The sequence below is a fragment of the Medicago truncatula genome, chromosome 1 (genome assembly GCF_003473485.1).
Source record: "Medicago truncatula cultivar Jemalong A17 chromosome 1, MtrunA17r5.0-ANR, whole genome shotgun sequence".
NCBI classification, from domain to species: domain Eukaryota; kingdom Viridiplantae; phylum Streptophyta; class Magnoliopsida; order Fabales; family Fabaceae; genus Medicago; species Medicago truncatula.
In genome coordinates this window covers 29000363-29021645 of record NC_053042.1, presented here as the reverse complement: position 1 = coordinate 29021645, position 21283 = coordinate 29000363, and the positions used below count along the sequence as shown (strand labels likewise).

The 21283-nt window shown below is 31.3% G+C and overlaps 1 protein-coding gene across 1 annotated transcript; it reads right to left on the bottom strand.

Annotated features, from left to right (window-relative positions):
- Positions 1 to 9862: 9862 nt before the first annotated feature.
- Positions 9863 to 14173, bottom strand: LOC25483703 (protein SMAX1-LIKE 3). Its single transcript, XM_013612406.3, has 3 exons — positions 12510 to 14173; positions 11507 to 11699; positions 9863 to 11096 (listed from the first exon to the last, which is right to left on the bottom strand). The coding sequence occupies exons 1-3, from the start codon at positions 13688 to 13690 to the stop codon at positions 10044 to 10046; spliced, it is 2427 nt and encodes an 808-aa protein (XP_013467860.1). The 5' UTR covers positions 13691 to 14173; the 3' UTR covers positions 9863 to 10043.
- Between the last annotated feature and the right edge of the window lie 7110 nt (positions 14174 to 21283).

Genomic DNA, 21283 nt, shown 5'->3' with positions numbered 1-21283 from the left:
AAAGATAAAGTACCTGGAATGGAAGTCAGCCATGAAAGGGGAGAAAAAATTTCATAGAAAAAGTAGAAGAACAGACGACAAACAGGAAAGAAGAATGTTGAAACGCAAGAAGTCATAGTTGCAAAAGTGGTGTAAAATGATCTGGGAGAATGCAAGAGTCTTAAAATGGTAGTTGAAACTAGATAGGATGAAGAGAACGAAAATTTTCAAGAGTTCCTCAAATGCTTGAAAGTTTGGGGCTCCCAAGCTCAGTTTAGATAAATGCGTCAAGCTCAAGATGCTAAACAAGCGTTGAATGGGAGACAACCCATACATTTAATTTCAATTTTAGTAATTTATTTTACTATTTCCTAACTTAGGCACTGAGGGCGATAGCTTTTGGGGCTTGCTGCGGATGATACTCAAAATATTCACCATTACAATCATGTATAGCATAACCGGTGAGATTTTGAGCCAAATTTATATTCCACTATTTCTTCTATAATTCTTTCCATATGTATGTTCCATGTGGATAGTTATTTTTGCTCAAAATTATGTATAAAACTTAAATAAAGAGCCAAAAAAAGTTTTATCTCTTAAAAAAAAAATGAGAAGTTCTACTTATACTCAGTTCTCTTGTTATCATAAAAGCTACTACCTCATATAACATTGGCTGTGGCATATTTTGAAGAGCAGTGATATTTGTACATCTATTTCATGACAACTTTAGTGACAACCTTGTTTTTCTCTCTTCTTATTGGTCAAAAACAATGAAGAGGGAAAAAGGAAGAGAGAGGATAAGATCATCATGTGAGTATGAGAGAGAAAGTTGTACAAAAGTTGTCACAAATTGATTGTACAAATATCATTTTTCTATTTTGAATCTCATGAATATTGGTTGTGACTGATTTTGAATCAAAAGCTACAAATTGAAAGAAAAATATTTCAAATAAACAATCCTTAGGAAACTAACTCCAAAACATTTGTTAGCCTACTTTTTAAAATATATCTCACCCTTAGTCTTAGTCATGTTATAACCTTGAAAATACCTCTTTATATGTGTGTGGTAATATGTTCCTTGAATGTTTAAAATTGCTTCAATTTTATAGCAAGATACAATCAAGTTACGACCGAAGTGTGACAAATGCCTTAACAAGCCCCACTTACTTTAAGAGGTACATATGTATCTTGGAATTGTAAGTGGTTGAGAGTAGGGGTATATGTGTGTGTTTGTGTGCACTCCCTCCGGTCCTTATTATAACAAGTAAAACAACTACAAAAAACACCAATGCAGTTATTAATTATTGTAAATTTTTGAATACTTTTACAAATATACCATCATAGAAAATTGTGAAACATTTAATTGATTCACTTTTCTTTTTGTGGTGGTCGGAGTTTGAACATCAAACCTTACATATATTACGCACTATCACTACTAACTGAACTAAGCTCACGAAAACATTAAATTGATTCACTGATATTAAAAAGACAGACAATAAATAAGAGGTAAAAAATTCTTTTAAACAATAACTACGTCTTAAAAATTGTGATTTCTTATAATTAAAGACCAAATATTTTTAGGAAAATGTTAACAAGTGCCCTCAAAGCACTTGATAAGAAGACTAAAGAAGAAATGTTATCTTGGAAATGGTGCATTCAATGCATTGAAACTTTAAAATGTAACTTTTTCTACTTAAAATTCATCAATTATTTCTATTTATATATTTTTAACAAGTGCCCTGAAGGCACTTGTTAACAAAACCCATATTTTTATAAAAATTTTATATAATAAAGACTGGAGGAATATATGAAATCACTTTTTCACCGTTCAAAAAAAAAAATGTATGCATCAAAATAGAATATATAAGTAAGTGTTCTATAACAGTCACAAAACAGCATGTTAGAAAAGAGAAGAGCTTTGTTGTAAAAGGGGCAACCACTTTCTACTTTTATTCCTTAACTTTTAGTTTTTATTCTGAAGAAAACTTAGGTGGTATATAACAACAGGTGCTAACTTAATCTTCCTGCTTTTGAGGAAATATAGATTCCTTTTCACCCTATTCATCTGTTTAATATAACAATGTAGTAGTAATATTTTTGGTTATATCTATTTTTTTAAGTAATATAAAACAAGTAATCAGTCCATATGTTTAGCTTAACTGATAAAAATACTGAAATTGCTAGATCGAATATCGTGAAATTGGTTTGAACCCCAATCCTCCATTTGTGTTTAGGTTTCAATGATTTATTTGTCATTTTTTTCTATTTACCAAAAAATGTGAGCAAAAAATAAAACAACAAAAAGATAAATGGATAAGAGGCAACAAATAATTGGTGAATGGATACAATTGATCCCGAGAACTTACTTTAATTGGCAGGGAGATTGTATTATATATGCAGATATCAGGATACGAACTCCAGATTTTCCACTTATTCATCCGAAGAGATGAATTTTTAAGGGCTACTCGGAAAGAAAAAAAAGAAGTAAACACTTGTTGGATTAAGTGGTTAATTATTCATATTTGGTTAAGGGCAATTTGTTTGGGTAGTATTGTGGTTCGTTCACCTTCTTAGTGAAATGATTTTTTTTATGGATGCTTCTTTCTGCACAAACAAAAAATGAAAAAAGAAACCAGTTAAAGGGGGAATGGATGCGCTGGATTTTGGGTAAGGGTAAGAAATAACGCATTACCAAATTAAACCCCACTTTTGTCCACCACATATTACATTAATTCATCTTTTTAAAAGTCATATAAGGGACAAATTTTATACTTATGCTTAAGGGTTTCAATTAAAGTAGAGAAGATAATGATCTTTTAGCGATTTTAAAGTAGAAACAACTTTAAGGTTTTAAAGAAGAGATGCTTATCTATCTTTTTCTTAATATATATTTACCTCTAAATATATCTACATATTTTAAACCCATAAACCGAAACCTTTTCTTGCTTTACAAAGATGAGAATGTTGGCTTACAAAAATCATAGGAAGAAAAGTTATTCTTTGCAAAATGCTTCACACAAACCATAAAAAGTTGTGCTCTTTCGATATATCTTAGTGAAGATCTCACTTTCTGATTTTCAAATTAAAAAAAGTTGTATCTACTTTGTACAACCCTTACGCTATGAACCATACTTTTGTTGATTAATTAATAGAGAAATCACAATCCAAATTAAGATAATTTTTTTAAAGAAGTAATAGAGTGCAAAAACATCTCTTGGCAAAAATGATATCTTAACTATATCGGTACCCCATCATTTATTATTTGCAACTATTTTGAATTCAATGAAAACTCACGTCAATAACAAACTTGATGTGTAGAGCAAGGAATAATCAAGCAACCAAAATCAAAGTGGATAGCAATTATAATCACAAATAAAAGTAGAAAACAGCGAGAGAAAGAAAGGAAGAGAGAACACAAAAGAATTTGTTGACCCAGTTCGGTCCTAATTGACCTAGTATGGGAGAGAGAGCAGCCCTCCGTTTCAATATAATGATGAGTAACCTTACAAAAGAGATATCAATGAATTACAAGAATAAGTCTCCCGCCTAATTCTACCAAAAGTCTCAATCTCTTCCCGTAACCAAGAGACTCAATCCAAATAGTGTTTCACAAGGTGAATCAACCCTCAAACCCTAGTGTTTGTTTCCAAGACACAAACTCTATACAAACCCTAGTTTTGTTGTTGCCTTTCTAAACCCTTGTTTCAGGCCCCTCTATCTCTCTCTCAAGGTTTACATCTAATACAAGGTTTATATTTATAGAGAAATAAAACCCTCAAAATTTGGAATAAATCTATGCTGAAAATATGTTTTGTTTTTTATCTTTCTGCGTAAAATCGAGACTCGATTTCTCCAAATCGAGGCTCGATTTTTCCAGAATCAAAACTCCCAAAAATGCACACAAAATCGAGGCTCGATTTCTCCAAATCGAAGCTCAATTTTGACAGATTCTGAAACATCAATTTTGAGTCAATTCTCAACAATCTCCACCTTGACTCTAAATTAGTTATGATGTCAATTTAACATCAATCGCCTTGCTGTTTTTTCCCTTGCTTCCCACTACACCATGTAGCTTCACAAGTTTACACCCTAACCTCTTCAACCATCGGAATGCCTTTCGCCCTTTTGAAGATCCTTGTGTCCAAAACTACTCAAGGAATTTTGCGTAGTTCCACAAGTACACGCCTTAACCCCTTTAACCATTGGAATGTCTTCCGCCTTCTCGAAGGTCTTTGCAGTCCAACTACACTAGGAATTTTAGGTAGTTCCACAAGCATTCACCTTAACCTCTTCAGCCATCGGAACGTCTTCCGCCTTCTTGAAGAGTCCTTGCAGTCCAACTACACTAGGAGTTTTAGGTAGTTCCACAATCATTCACCATAACATCTTCAACAAAGGACATCTCCCGCTTCCTTGAAGGTCTCCTTCCATCCAATTACCCTTGGCCTTTTTTTAGGGTAATCCCACAAGCCGTGCTATACATTCTTCAACCTCCGGATGCCATTACAAAACAATATAATAAAAAAAATACCATAAAGAGAACAAAACGAGGACAAAGATCCTCTACCTTTAATCTCTCATGCTTGACCCTTGCCTTGTACTGCTAGCTTTTTGAATGAATAAAAAAGTGTTCAAGGATCTCTATTTATAATACATCACTACTTTGGGGTTAAGAGAAGTAAAACAGGGTTTTCCAACTAAAACATATTGGTAAATAAGCAACCAGCACTCCCTGCATGTGTACCATGCGCAGGGCGCATGAAATAGGGTGCATGAGGAAGTGCCTCTAATGCGAATTTTGCATTTTTTCCCCTTTTTTAGCGTGTTTCCGTCTTGCAATGCCTTGGAACTTGAAATGAATTTTCTTCATTTTGTATTGTATTCAAAGATTTTCTAAGAACTATTGATCTGTAGTCGTCATATCCTCAATCCTTCACGTGATGTCTTATTTTTCTAATTTACATGATTTCTCATTAAAAAGACTCAAAACACATATATAATCACATGATTTAGGATAAAACTGAATTACCACGACTCAAATAAAAACAATACAAAAAATTTCTCAAACCATTGACAACTCCTCCAAATGACTTCTATTTTGCCTTCAAATGCAAAAAAAAAAAAACTAAAAACATAGCTTAAAATATCATATGATGTTCTATCGTCATGTACCCATCTGGAGCCTATTGGTTTGATGTTTGGAGGTAAGTCAACAAGTTTCTAAGTCCTTGTTTGTTCAAGAGAAGCATGTTCAGACTTCATGGCTTTATTCCAACAATCAAATTTACTAGCCTCAACATATGATTTTGGCTCAGTGAGTTATGAGGGACAAAGAAAAATGAATACGAGCATTGGAAAATTTATTGTAGGAAAGAAAATTAGAAATTGGATAACTAATAGATGTTGATGTATTATTATATGATTGGTGAGATAGCTGGGAAACATAATCCTTAAGATGTGGTGGTGTATACATAGTTCTGGATGATTTTCCTTTATGTGGAACAAGATCAGTATGTGAAAGAGGATTTAAAAGAAGTTAATTGAGAAGATATGGAGACATGAACATATAATGTAGGATACAAATACTCCCAATCTTTAGTATTTGAAGGAGAAGAGTCCAAATAAGGTAAAATATTATCATGAAAAGTAATACATCTAGAAATAAAGATTTCTCTAGAATGGATATCAAAGAGGTTAAAGCCTTTAAAACCCGACTTGTAGCATATGAAAACACATTTTCTTGCTCTGAGATCAAGTTTGGTTCAATGAGATTTAAGAGTGGATGTGTTGACTAATGATCGAAACACTTTGAAAATATTAATATCAGGAATAAAATCATATAATACTTCGTAAAGTGTTTGATTATTAAGGAAATGAGTAGGAACCCTATCAATAAGGAACACAACATGAAGGAAAAAAACATATGACAAAAAAGGTTTAGGAAGTTTAGACAGAAAAAGAAGGGCTCTCGTAACATTTAAGATATGTTGATGTATTAAGGATTTTCAACACATGATCTATGACTAGGGCTGGAAATGAGCCGAGTCGAATCGAACCTATTTGAGCTCTACTCGACTCGTTAAGAATTGGCTCGGTCCGAACCTTGGTTCGAGCTTGACACGATCTTTTTTTCAGCACGAGTTCGGCTCGTTTAAAGTTCACAAACAGTTTGGTTCGGCTCATTAGGTTCATTTCGTTTGTTCAAAGCACATAACTTTAGGTACGAAAATAAGTAAAGCCACTTGAACCACGTAACTCAAAAGTCAAAGAATTTAAATTTTTTACCCATAAAATATATTGGAATTTATACCAATTTTTAATGGACTGGACGAGACTATTATTACACATAGTAATTAACATCGGTATGCAACCACCAAATTGAATTTTGCCTTCTTGTGCCATATGTTTCTCTTATTATATATATGATCAATTATCTATAAATTTTAAAATATTTTTTTAAGTGTTATATATATATATATATATATATATATATATATATATATATATATAATCGAATCATCTCGTGAACCAAACGAGCTGAACTACATATAGCTCAAGTTCAGCTCAATTAGTTCACGAAATTAATTTTCAGCTCAAGTTCGGCTCATTTGGTTCATGAACCAAGTTCAACGAATCAATTATCAAATCGAATTACGAACTTTAATCGAGTTGGTTCGGTTCATTGCCAGCCCTATCTATGACGAACAATACCTTTGGAAGCATAAAACTCAGTAAGCAGAAACTCAGGACCATTATCAAATATAACAACTTCAAAAGTAATGTTTTATCGAGTTAACCATTTGGAAAAAAAAAAAAAAATTGACATGATTAGAAACACTTCAGATTTATTTTTTAGTAAAATAATTCACATAAATTTGCTAAAATCATCTACAATGGTTAGAAAATACTTGTGGTTATGCATAGAAGGAATTGCAAGGCCCCAAAAATCAAAATGCTAAAGCTTAAATTAGAAACTGAATTTGTTTAACAAGGTGACATATATCACAAGTAGATTTATTATCACAAGAAATAGAAGGGTACATAGAATGCATCTGAGATAATATCTTATTATAGATATGCCCTAACCTGAAATGTCATAAAGCAGAAGTTGGAATTACATTTCAAGAATAAACAAATGTAGAGTTGCAAGAATTTGCTACAAGTTTATTGAAACAATTAAAAGGAGTTGAATTATCAAGATAAACATTCACCACCAGCGGGTATAATCCATCAAGTGTTCACCCTAACAAATCATCCTCCTGGATTTCAAATCCTAAATAATACAGCTATCAGTTAAAAACTAAACAAGTTAAGTTTGTATATTGTGATTGGCTGCATTTTGTTAAAACAAATGTTCTAACAAGATGTTGGACAAGATGTCTTGACATATTGGTACGACATCGTAGTGTGCCTTGTTTCACAATCTTGGAAGATTTGTTTTATGCGTGAGATAACTGAAGATTTTATTGAAGATATGATTCACGTCTCTAAGAACCGTGTGTTTCTAGAAGCTGCAGAGGTCAGTTTAGCCATTGTCGTGTTTTCTAAATTGGAGGTCAAAACATTTTAGGAAATAATATATTTGCTCCTAATATATTGTCAAGACCGAATATACGTTTTCGTCTACTGATTATTTAGCCTGTGAAGAAAAAGCTCAAGTTGCTGAATGGCTATATGAGAAAGATTCAGACCCTCGTTTTATTCACGAAATCAATATTATTGAATAGAGTCTTTTAGGGTTTCGTTGTCAAGCTTTGTGCTTTATTTTGTATACCTCTATGTGTGTTGCCACTGATTATCAAAGCACATAGATGATTTTTTTAGTTGAGCTGTAAAAGGACTGAAGCGTCATTTGAGAAAAGAGTCATTTAGGGTTTCGTGTTTGTCCTTATTATTTGTGAGCCTCTCTTTGTATCACCTTAATGCATTGAGCTGGACTGATTAGTTGAGTTGTACCTATGAATCTCTCTGAAGATTTTAAGCAAAGAGAAGGATTTGTTTATTGGAGTGTGTCTCCAATTTGATTGTTTTTGTTGTAATCATAGGGGTTGTGATTGAGAGGAAGTAAGAGGGATCTCACATCTAAGAGAGTCTTAGATAGAAATACCAATGGTAGTGATTAAGTGAGAAGATAGTGAACCAGAGGTTGTTCACATAGGACTTTGAATTAATACTATTATAGTGGATTTCCTTCATGGCTTGAATGCCCCCACATGTAGGTGACGTTACACCGAATTGTGTTAACAAATACCTTGTGTTATTTCCTTCCTGAATTTTACTTTAAGTTATTTATTATTTATTGTGCTTAGTATTTGTTAGCACGTTTTCTGGACATTGCATTCGACATTCCTTGTGTCATGACATCGTACACGACATTGTCCCATACGTGTCAGAATTTCAAAACAAAACAAGACAAAGATTTACACTATTTAGAAACTGAAATAAGGTTAAGTTTGAAATATGGAGAATATAACACATTGTAAGGAATAAGTTTGGTGACAAGGAAATAGCACCAGCATGTTGAACTAAAACAGAAGAACCATTTGGAAGATTAACATGTATAAGTTTAATCTTGTAAAATGAAGTAAAACTAGTTAAAGAAGAAACAAATATGGTCATTGACACCTGAATCTAATAGTCAATAGTCATGAGTAGTATGCATAGAACAAGAAATAACACTATATATACCTATCTGAGAAGCATCACTAGGTGAATGACCTAGGTATGACGAGGTACCTATCTAGAGCCATTCTCGTTAGCGCCACCATTAGTTGTACCTTTGCCACAATGCTGATTCTTCTTGCATTAGAAGCATTGATGAATATGTTATATTCAATAAGAGAAATAGAAGCAAGAAACATTACGTTGTTACTTTCTTCATGAACAACCAAGGAGTATACATTGTTGATGGATGGGAGAGGATCCATCAGAAGATCTTGAGTCTTGACAACAAAAAACTGCTCATTTAAGCCAGTGAAAACTTGAATGATTTGATCTTGATGAGCTCTGTGAATTTTAACACAACACAAACTAAATCACATCGATGTGGACGACGACAAGTGCAATTGGGAATAGGTCAATGAGAATTCAATTAATCCTAAAGTGATCGCATCTTAGTGAAATATTCCAAAACATATTTTCTATCTTGTCTAAGATTGTTGATTGCATATATCTCATTACTTGATTATATACTACATTACAACTTATAAATAGTTCATGAAGTTGAAAGACAGTTATGATGCATGTTTTATATGCACTAACTCTACGACAATTAGTTACTACTGACTAACTAGATAACCTGCTACATAGAAGCAACTAAGAAGCTTGTGTATCTTCATGATGCAATAATGTTTGAAAAACTTATTTTTTATTACTTTAAAAAAATAATGAGTTAAAATAATTTTTAAAGAAGTAGGTGTGCGGTATCTTCTTTTTTTTCTATATAAAGTACAGGTACACTAACACTTCTGCATACGCAGGGTCTAGAACAGAATATCATCAATTGGTATATTATATGCAGCTTTACCCTATTTTTTTTACGTAAGAAGCCGCTTTTTGCTTTGGAGGTTTTTTAAATGGTTAATTTAATATACAAAAATCAACACAGAAATAAAACGAGTACTAGAAATACCCTACACAAAAGGGAACAAACACAAGAAAAAGAAATGCAACAGTACAAAGCTAAGAAAACCCTTGGAGGTTATTTGTTTAATATGAGAAATATTTAATGTTTCATAGAAAAAAAAACACTATTTTGAAAAAAGTATTTATAAAACTGTGAAATAGTACTTTTTGTTATTATTATAGCAACATTGTTTAAAAATAAAAATTAATTAAAAACAAGATAATATATTTAGGATACAAAATATTTCTAACAGCAAAATGCTAAAAAAACTGAATAGTTGATATACCTTCTAATATACAAGTAGTTACATAATAAAATTAAGGGGAACGAAATTAATACCTAAGAAATACAAATACGTGATGAAGAACATAGGAAATAAGAAATACCTAGCTAGAAGAAAAAGAAAAAATAAAAAAAGGCTGTGTTCAAGAAATTTTCTTCATAATTCTTGAATTTTGAAGAGAATCTTTCTGTCTACGGATTCAAGTAGCCCAATTTCATCAACCAATTTATCATCCTCATTGTAATCCTCATCAATAGAAATATTCAAATCCAAAGAAACATAAGAACTTGTCTCTTCCAAAGTAGCAACATTAATATCATCATCTTTGTCTTCTTGAGATGATCTTTGTTTAGGAGAACAAACTCTTGATCTTGAACTAAAATTTTCACAGCTTAGAATAATAATAGCATCACAAAAACAAACCTCTTCACCATTTGAATCCAAAACTTTTCCTTTCTCAATAGCCCTTTTGAAACCAAGTTGTGAAAAATAATCAACTTGCTCTATATCTTCAACTAGAAAAACCCTATGAGGATTACTTGACATTGCATCACCAAATCTTTCAATATAAGTACAACTTGCTTCATCTCTTGTTCTTTTGTTTCTACTTTCCTCACTTGAATCAGCTCTTGTTGAAGAAAAACTACTAAGTGATATTGAAATGAAATTATTGTAGGACCCAAAAACAAGCTTAGCCAATTCTTTTGCTATTTTCTCTTTAGCTTCCAAATCAACACCTTGGAAAAATAACCATGTTTCTTCTTTAGCATCATGGTCATTGTTTTTCCCTTTTCTTTTTACCAATCCGGATCGGCATTGCAAAACTGTGCTTGCGATTTCCGGTATTATATCTTTTTGCCATGGAACTTTTTTCTCCAAAGCATTGCATAGAGTTCTCATGTTCTCTAAATTTAGTTCTTTGAAATTGTTTAGTTGCTCCATTTCCACAAGGTCACTAGAAATGGTTGAATTAGGGTTTGAAGGTTCATTTGACTTGGTTCCACTTTGAGAGGTCCAAAAATGGCGGTCGTGGTCGCTTTGTGACACATTGTTAGGATGTTGTTGCTGCTCATAGGAGAAACCTGATGTAGATGAAGAAGGTGATACTGAAGATAATGTGAGAATTTTATCATCACAATGATAGGGTTGTTTTTGGATTGAACCACACATAGAGTTCCACTTTTTGCAAAGCTCTCCTACTTGTACATTCTGTTAAAATATAAAACAAGAGATAAGTTTCACTTTAATTAAATCAAAAAATTTATTTTTATTTTTTGAAAGAAAAATCACAAAATTTAATGATAGCTAAATAACTCAAGTTTCAATAATAATATTATTGGATTTTTTTTTGACAAAATATTATTGGATTTTAATAGTACCTACCTATAAGACTTCTTATAAATTTAGATACTATTATCCCCGTGAGCTTAGCTCAGTTTGCAGGATAATGCGTAATATATGGAAGGTCTGTGGTTCGAATCCGGACACCAACAAAAAAAGATACTAGTATCTAAATTTTTGTACTATATTACAAATATTTAATATATATTTTGATTTGTGGGGCATGGTAAAAAAATTATTATTATGCTATGTAAATATGATTGTGATAATAATGAGACCTGATCATTGTAAGAAATTCCTTTATTTTCATTTTTGTATTGTTGTAGCCATGCAGGAAGACTTGAACTTGATGAATCACTGTTACAAGCTTGTTGTTGCTTTTGAATCATTTGATCTTCTCCTACTCCTTCATGCAATAACCAGCTTGTTCTATTCTCAGCTTTCTCATTTGTTGACTCATTTTCTAAACCACTGAGGAGCAAAAAGAGGAAATGATGTAATTTATTTGCTTCATATTTATTTTAGGCTCTTTCACCATTTCATATAATGGTAAATTTCATATAATGGTAAAACAGATCAAAGATATAAGAAGCTATTAGAAATGTCTTAACTTAAGAAAAAAGTTAATTTTAATTTTTTTTTTGAGGGAAAAAAAGTTAATAAAAACTAAGTTCAATAACTTCACACAAACATCTCAAAAAAAAAAAAAAAAATTCACACTAACGCGTAAAAAAAATTACATTGACACATTCACCAATTATATATGTCAAATTTTTTTTAAATATCTATATAAAGGTATAAATAATGATATAATAGTAAAATTATTTTTTATCTAAATTTCAAAAAAGCAAAGTCTCTTTCCTAGTTAGTGTTTTTTTTTTTTACTCTTTCCTAGTTAGGTCTTTTTTTGGTTAATGCTTCTGGATAATCAACTCAAAAAGCAACACTATAATGACCGATATGTCTCTAGCTTCAATGCACATACATTAAGTCATTTTTCCCCTTACAAGAACCACTTGAGAAGCAAATAGGGAAGAAAGAAAAAACTAAAACATATTTTCCTTATTTGGCTTGGCTATTAAATAGCATTTTTTGAAGTTTTAGCTTTTAACCTTGTAAAAGGAAAAGACAATTTCATTATTTATCCCTTTTCCAATGTCCATTTTATGATAGATGATTATTCATGAAAAGAAAGAAAGTAAAGATAGAATTAAAGCCAAAGCACAGTTACAAGTTACAGTGAAGGCTATAAAACTTTACCAAACTTCATGTTAATTTTACCTTTCAGTGATGAGACTCAATCTCAAGCTTCCAGCAGGTATAGTGATAGGATAAAGATTCCAAATAGTTTCAAGTGATGGATTTCCATTTTTACATCTCATGTAACCTTGAAAAGTAGCAATACACATCAACCAAAACTTTCCACTTTTTTCAACACCATTAACCAATTTTCCAATCTCCATTATCATGTGATCTAAGGGACAATAATAGCCTCTAATCATCCCTTGTTTCTTCTTATAATCAAACAACCATTTTAGATCTCCAAGATACAAAACATACCCTTTTCCATTAAAATTCTTTTTTGCAAGTCCCTTAAGCTCTTCAACTTTTTCCTCAATTTCTACCCTTGAAAGATTACCAAAATCAGAAAGAGAAAGAGAAATAATCTTAACACCTTTAAGAGACTCATCAACATCTCCTTTATCAAACTTTTCCATTACTCCTTTAACTACACCTTCAAGAGTAGCTAAACATTCTCCAACAACAACAATACTCTTTCTTTGATTCATCTTTAAATTATCAAGAACACTATTGATATCATCAACCCTAATTGGATCCAATACCAATGTTTTGTTGGAAACTATCTCTTGAGAATGAGAAGAAAGAGTTTGATTATTGTTTTCCTTTGATTTTCCACTCATAGAAGAAGGATTTTCCAAAGAAACAGCTTGTTCAACATTGGTTTTCACTTGAGTACTATTAAACCCTGCTTCTCTCATAACCCTACTAACACTAGGATCATCTAAAATTGAAATGATGAGTTGTTCAAGCTCAATCTTCACCGTCAAAAGCGGTTGTTGTTGATTCTCAATCGATCCACGACGTTGATGAGCTTGAGCGCGCTTAAAAGCGGCAACTAAAGCATTTGAGATAGAAGGATACTGAGACTGAGATTGAGAATGATGAGAACCCAACATAGGGCTATTACAAGTCGTCGCTGGCAAACGATTGAGTGCGACATTGAAGCAAAGCTCTAAAGCCTTGCATTGAAGAGGGTGAGAGTGAGATTGAAGACAAGCTGTTCTTAATAATCCATTGGTAACACTAAGCATCGTATTTGCAACATGAAGTGGTGTTACTTGAGCATGGCCACGACGCTTTGCTAGGGTTATTGCTTGCTTTATTATGTTTGCAGCTTCTGTTGTTAGGCCTTGTTGCAAAGAACAGTTTCCCGTTCTCATCTTTAGGAATTATGTACTTCTTAAAGGTTAGTAGATAGAGAGGGAGGGAGAGAGAGAGAGTGAGAGAGAGAGAGAGAGAGAGAGAGAGGAGAAGAAGAAGCTAGAAATTAAGAGTGAGTGAGTTTGAACTTTCAAGGGTTAAGGGTGGTATTCATTTGGATTGAGAGAAGGATGATATATGGAGAAGACTAAGAGGTAGGAAACTTAGGGTGATGAAGAAACAAAGTGTTTTGTTGGTATAATATATAAGATAAGATATAAGATAGTTATATGGTTGGAACTAGGAAGCTAGGTTTTGTTATGATGATAATATATAAAAGGGTGAAGGATTGAGATCACTAATTGTTTTTGAATGAAACTTGTGAGTTAGAATATGAAGGATGAAAAAGGTGGTGGCTTGGTCTAAAAGGAGAAGGAGAGAAAGAGGGGACGAGGAAAGAGTAAGGGGTGTGAAATTTATGGGATGTATGAGTTGTGCTTTTCTTGTGGGAGAGGTAAAATTATGGGGTCCAAAGTGGATTTTGTTGTAGAAAGTGGATTGCATGTGCTGACAAGTAGGACTATTTCACCAGTATCAAAGGCAGCTTAGCTTTGCCTTATTATTTCTCTCTCTTCCATTCAACAAATTTTGTATAAAAGTTTTGGTATTTGGAAGTGGGGGTAGGGCACTTTCTCTTCTATATATGCATAATATATGCATAATGTTTTGATTAGTAGTTTCTTTTTCTTTTTTCAAGAGGAAGAAAGCTAGGTACTAACTAATCTTGTCTTAAATGTTAAGTTGTTAATAGATAGATCACATGAAGAAATCGTCTAGATTTAATTGAAATCGTTTTTAAAAAAAAAATATAACTACAATTAAATTTGGACGATTTCATAATTGTAGTTTTGATCATTTAATTATTGTAATTGTGCGATTTTGAATTTCTACTTTTTCTTTAGCAATTTTACATTGAACCTTTGAGTTTTATTTATTTCTGATTTAGTGGTCATCATCCTAAATTTGCTCAATATTTTTTTGGAGAGGTTCAATCATACATCCCAAAGTAAAATTTGGAGAAAATTGGAAAAGGAACTATTAAATCGCAAAGAAGGACAAACCGGGGGAGGGGATGGACAATCGCAATATTTACGGATTCTCCTCCCAGTATGTACAATAAAGCCGAAATTAGCTTAAAAACTCACAAAGAAGAACCCCTAATTTTTACCCTTTTCAAGTCATCCACACTCATAAATAAATCTTAAGAGAAAACACTAAAGAAATTTTTTTAATCCTTCAAATAATGAAATCTCACTACCCTAATGTGTTTACAAATGTTTCCCAACCCAATAAATAAACTCTCACAAAAGACACTCAACTCTAAAGTTCCCTCGTTTGATTTTTCAAGTTTCTCTCTCTTCATACTCTCTCAAAACATGAAGAATGAAGACTTATATAGTGCACATGACCTGAGAAAATCATGCTCTAATTTCCACACATCGTGCCACGATTTGCAGTTCGTACATAGTATAAACTGATTGTTATCCACTAAATCGTGTTACGATTTTTGTCGAGATAAAACCTCTAAAACCTTAACCAAATCATATCACGATCTCACCAATTTGTATCACGATTTTTGACGAAGCTTCAACATGAATTTTGAGTTGGTAAACAACATATTATTATTATTATTGTTATTATTATTATTTTTGCTCAAAAAAAAACAACATATTATTTTTCACATTTTTTATTCTTTTACTATTTTTTTTTCCATTTGCTTCAAATGTAGTTGAATCAATTGGACTAATTAAATCATAACATAAAAGTCTCACTAGCTCCATCTCCATCCCATTTGCTTCAACTTTGTATTATATTTATATAATTTTGAGATTAAATTGATATTTATTTTTTCTTTTATTCTTTTGAACAATTGTATTCTATGTTTTTTATTTTATTTTTATGTATTGGGGAGAGAGAATATCTTTCCTTTCTCTCATAAGAGTGCCAAAATCGAGGGCCTGTAAAAGAGAATGGGGCCTCTCTTTACTATAGACTTATATAAGAATGACAAAATATGTACGATTTTCTTCCAGAGCCAAAGATAACAAGTAACAAGGGAATAAAGTGTTGAGTCACACTTTTCTTTAAATATTTTACAAATTAAAAATGCAGTAAAAAAAAAAAAATTAATAAATTAACTATAGACGCCTTTGAAAACTCATGATGTTGCATGGGATCAATTCAAAGACCAACATTCTCTTCCCGGCTGGTATTATTCCTTAGTTCTTTCTCTCTCCATTAATTTCTTAAAGTTACATCTCTTTTGCTCTTATATATAGAATGAGAGAAAACAAGTGGCATTTCCACAATATTAACAAAATTATCTTATTTATAATTGCAAAAAATCTTACAAATGTGTTTAACTCAACTCAACAAAATCAACAGATAAAGTGCGAAATATCTCTCACTTTTTTTTCTTCCAAATATAATATATAGTTCAAAACCAACTTATCTCATAACCAATCTCGCCGCCTATTAATAATGAACTTAATTGAATTAGTCCAACACAAAAATTGTTGGCAAGTGAAGATTTGAAACCTATGTTTCAAATCTTTACCACCATCAACCTCAGGGTTAAACATCTCATATGTCAAGTATTTACCACCAGATCAACTTCGGGGTTAAACATCTCTAAGCTTATAAACTCATTTTAGGTTGTATCAACCTTGATTGTGATATTATCAACAATTTGGACCAAGATTTCATGGATTCTTGTGTCAAATTTATGTTGGGAGCATAAAATTCCAATTCTTCAATATTGGCTTTTGCATAGAAAGGAGAGCATGCACATATAGCACCCACTACTAAGTGCTCTTCTTCCATCTATCTAGGTGTTCACAAAAAAGAAATCAGAGAATATTTTCGAACACAGATACCTCCCTTTCACTCCTCAATCATCTACTTCACTTTTACTTGTTTTGTGCAATGACCCATGACGTATCATGAATGTGTGAATCAGTCAGTAATATATAATTTCAGTCCATGCATGTCATCTTGAAAGAAAGCATAAGTTTAATGAAACATGTTGAGTAACATCACTATAGAAAGAAAGGAAAAAAAAAAAAGGACAAACAATGATCTAATAATCATAGATAGTTGATGATTATAATGGATGACTAGTTGATGAGCACTCAATGCTAGAAACAGTGTAAACCCACTTAAGCAACATTTGGAAATGCCTACGTTAAGATATGTCTTCAATTCATGTAACCAGGGTGATATTTTGGAGCTCAAAATTTTATTTTATTTTTTAATGGCAAAAAAATAATATATTGATAGAATGAGAGAAGTATAAGAAGTACTTAACCCTCTAATACAGGGAAAGTATAAGGGGTACTTGACCAAAATAAAAAGGAAACATCCGAACAAGGGAACCTAATTAGCGCCAAACAAAATATAAAGGTATTAGTTTTGAACCGGTTGTAATTTGAAATAAAATTGATCATTCTATCATTGGAATTTGCTAATAATTTTTTGTGAGAAATAAGAATGTCTATGTTTTGTTGTATTTTTGGATAAGGCGAAATTGATTTCAAAATTAGTTTTGAAGCTATAATTTGAAGCTTTTGAATTTTTAATTGATTTTTATCATCTAATTTATTGTGCAACTCACTTTTCTATTATTGTTTCCAAACAAAGTTCATTTTATGTTAACTCACTTTTAATCATGAACAATTTTACACAATCAATTAATTCAAAATCAATTTTTGGTCATCGCACAACCAAAGACACGTTTTGTTTAAGATTTATGCGGACAACTTTGACAGAACAACGTAAATATTTGTGTTTAGTTTTTAGTTTATGGTTGTTAAGGTGGTAAGTTTGACAAATTCATCGAGTGCTTTAATTTTGTTGAAACTTTTTTTTTTAGGTCATGTTAACCAGTGCCTCCGGGACACTAGTTAAGGAAGTAAAAATAGAATTTTTTTTCATAAAAAACAACAACTTTTTTGACTTTCATAAAGTTAAACATTCTATTTTTCACCAATTCCCATGCAAAATTTCTATATTAGTTTTTCTTGACAGGCACTAGTTAACATTTCTCTTTTTTTTTTTTATGATCGAGAAGGTTTTCGCCTAAATTTTGTTGAAACTTTTAATGTTTAACTTTTGCTAAACTAAAATTTGGTGACATTAATGTGATTCCACCAAACTGAATATCAATCTAAATATGCACTTAATATATGCTAACTTCTGCCTCTTTTTTTTTGGTTAACCTCCGGTTCTCATAAGCATGGAGCTATAATCCGAAGTTCGTTAAGTAGGTAAGCGTCTAACTAATAATTGTTTTACCCATAAATCGAACTCAGATTTCTCCAAAAATTCCGGTATAGTATAATTAGATGATTTCCACGTCTAATTATACATTAAAAAGGGATTAGTGTTTGCTACTAAAATAACCAAATGTAAAACTACAATAATAATTTATAAATTGAATCTTTTAAACTGAGTAATAATACAATTTTTCTCTCTTCTTAAAGTGCTTTATTAATTTCATAAATTGAGAAATTCTCTTATGGTACTTTGTTACATTCTTTTGGGCATGAAGTGTTTGCAATTCACGTGAATAAAGCAGGTGTACAAGATAAATGTGTAGATGCTTAGGATTAAAACCCAAAATGAATCTATTAACAGGTAATCCAAATCTACAAACTGTTTATAAAGTATATTGTGCTTTTGGACAAGCATTTACTATGGCTAACTGACTATAACTAGAGCAATAGAGCATTTTCAAGTCAAAAAAGTATCTTCTATCTTTGTTGGCCTAAAAAGACTTGCAAAGGGTACCCAAATTATTTGAACAAATAGCACTATGTTATGCTAGCTACAAAAGAAGTGTTTGAACAAAAGACATAATAAGAATATATAAAACTTAAGACAGCCCAATACTTCTCTTTCTACCCCACTAATACTAACGGTTTAACTTTTTTATTTTTGAAATAAAAGGTTATTTATTGTTATGCATATGAAAAAAAATTATCCCAAGTGTCATATCTAATTGTAGGTTAAATTATTCCAGAAGTCTTTTAAGTTATTTAATTATAATATATTAGTTTTTAAAAAAAAAATTACCATCTACGTTGTTTAAGTTATTTAATTGTAATAAATTAGTCTTTTAATTATTTTTTTTACCACTTACGTTCTTTAAAGTTATTTAATTGCAACTTTTAAACAATGAATACCTTACTTTTCTAAGATTTGAAATTCTCTAAATTGTTACGTTTTATAACTTAAATGACTTAATTGGTACGGAAAAAATTTAAAGGATCAACTTATTACAATTAATTAGCTTAAATAACTTAAGTGGTATGAAAAAATCTTTTTTTTTTTTGAAGAATCAACTTATTACAATTCAATAACTTAAATGACTTTTAGTGTAATTTAACCCTAAATATATTTGGACACGATGAGAGTTAAGACAAAGTGAAAGTTACATGACTATCTTTTCTCTTCTTTCACAATCAAAACACCCATCTTGATTACCATTCATACACATTTTATTAGAGCTCAAATATTAATATAACCCCAACTTTTGCTTAAAGTAAAGTAGTCTATCATAAAGCAATATTAAAAGTAAAATATGGCATTATCTACTCAAAAGGGACGCTCATTTTATGCTTTTTGAACTTCAAATAAGCATCTTCGACCTCTACGTGGCCATGTGGCAGAAAGCAAATATGTAAGCATCTCCAACGAGGTTTTATATGGTATGTTTCATAGTCTTACGGAATGCTTCTTTAGCTCTTTTTATTCAATGAAGCAATCTCCTTGGCAAGTTGGTTCTATAAATTATTTTGTAGATATCTCTTATATAGTATTAGTATATTGTGTCATACACAAAAAATTAACTTCTTGTAGTATATTAGGACCTATTTGATTGTGACTTGATGAAGGGATTTCCTTAAGCCTTTTAGAAAGAAAAATAAAATTGAGTTAGCTTAAGATATTAGCCGACATCATTTAGTGAGATAAGATTTAGATCTTGTTGTTTGTTGAATTGCTTAAAAATTTAACAATTTGAATAAAATAGAGTTGCTTACATAAAACGAGTTATAACACACAATAAAGATATTTAGCAGTGGTTATGCAACATAAAACGAGTTGTTTACAATTTTGTCGAAGGCATAGAGAAATATATTGTGACCTGCAATTAATATTAAATTTTGACAATAATTTAGATTATTTGTGCAATTAAAATTTGTAGTTAATTACATTTAGTGATTGTTAACAAATATAATAAAGTGTTGCGACTCATTAACCATCGATCCAACACAAGTAACTATTATTTTGAACATCATTGACCACGATTATCAAGTGTATATTTAAATACAAGTTATGCTTAACAAATATGATATATATTTGATCACTTCAAACTCATGTATATTTAAACACAAGATAAATGATTATATAATTGATATTTGAACATTTGAGAATCATAACTAATTAATGACGTTCAAAATCGTGGATGGGCACATTCTTATATTCATTAACCTAATCAAATTAACAATAACTTGAAATTTATTAACCATTTAAATTGTTGTAGAATTTTGATGTCAAAATAACAAAACTATTAAAGAAGATATTAGTAGGGAAGAGGCAATAAGAGATTAATTAATAGCATTGGGCAAGATGGGCAGCTTTAAAGACTAAAATGTGGAGGAAAAAGTTGCTCTAATTTTGACATGACAGCCTTGTTAATGTAAAGGTGATGGAATTACGTACCATACACTTTTTTCTCCAAAAGTTTCATATTATTTTACACCTTATAGTATCTGATATGCACTTGTGATTTATTTATTAAGAACAAAGCAGGTATATCATCAGGAATACAAATGATTACTCTACCTCGTGTTATCTCTGCTTAACCACAGAAGAAGAATCGAATCTAAGCACTTATGGAATGCTTTGTATTGTATATGCAGTTATTGTGTGCACAAAAGGGGGTTGTGGTGGGTTAATCTTTTAGTGACCAATGTGAGAGAATTAACCTGTATGTAATAAAGGAATGGAAATTCTAAATAGGAATCTTAAAAAGGTAGCATTTATTTCTTACATGTTTCACCTTGTATTATAAGAAAATAATAAGTGGGTTTTAGGTTGGAGTCCCCTAAAGTTTTTCAAATTATGAAGTATACCCTTGATTTATATTAGGGATTGAGAATTAGAGTAGGTAAAATATATTGGATTTGATGTAGCGATTGCACATTAGAGTCATTGGATCAAAGAGAAATAATTTTAAACTTAAATTCAACTTTGATCAAATGGCTCTACAACTCTATATAGGATATAGACACATGTAAAAACATCATTGATATCATACAATTCTAGTGAACGTATGTAGTTCATGCAATCGAAATGTTAGGGGTTAAGACCTTTTTCGAGCATCATATCACAACCAGTGCTAGTTTAGGCCTTAACTGCAATTTGCTAATCTTGTAAATCTCAAACTCCTTCATTGCAACTTTTTGATAAGCTTTGTCGCAATCATTGGTGCATAAGGAACGTAAACCTATAATTATAATGGTGTCCATGTAACGCATGTTTTTGTTAAA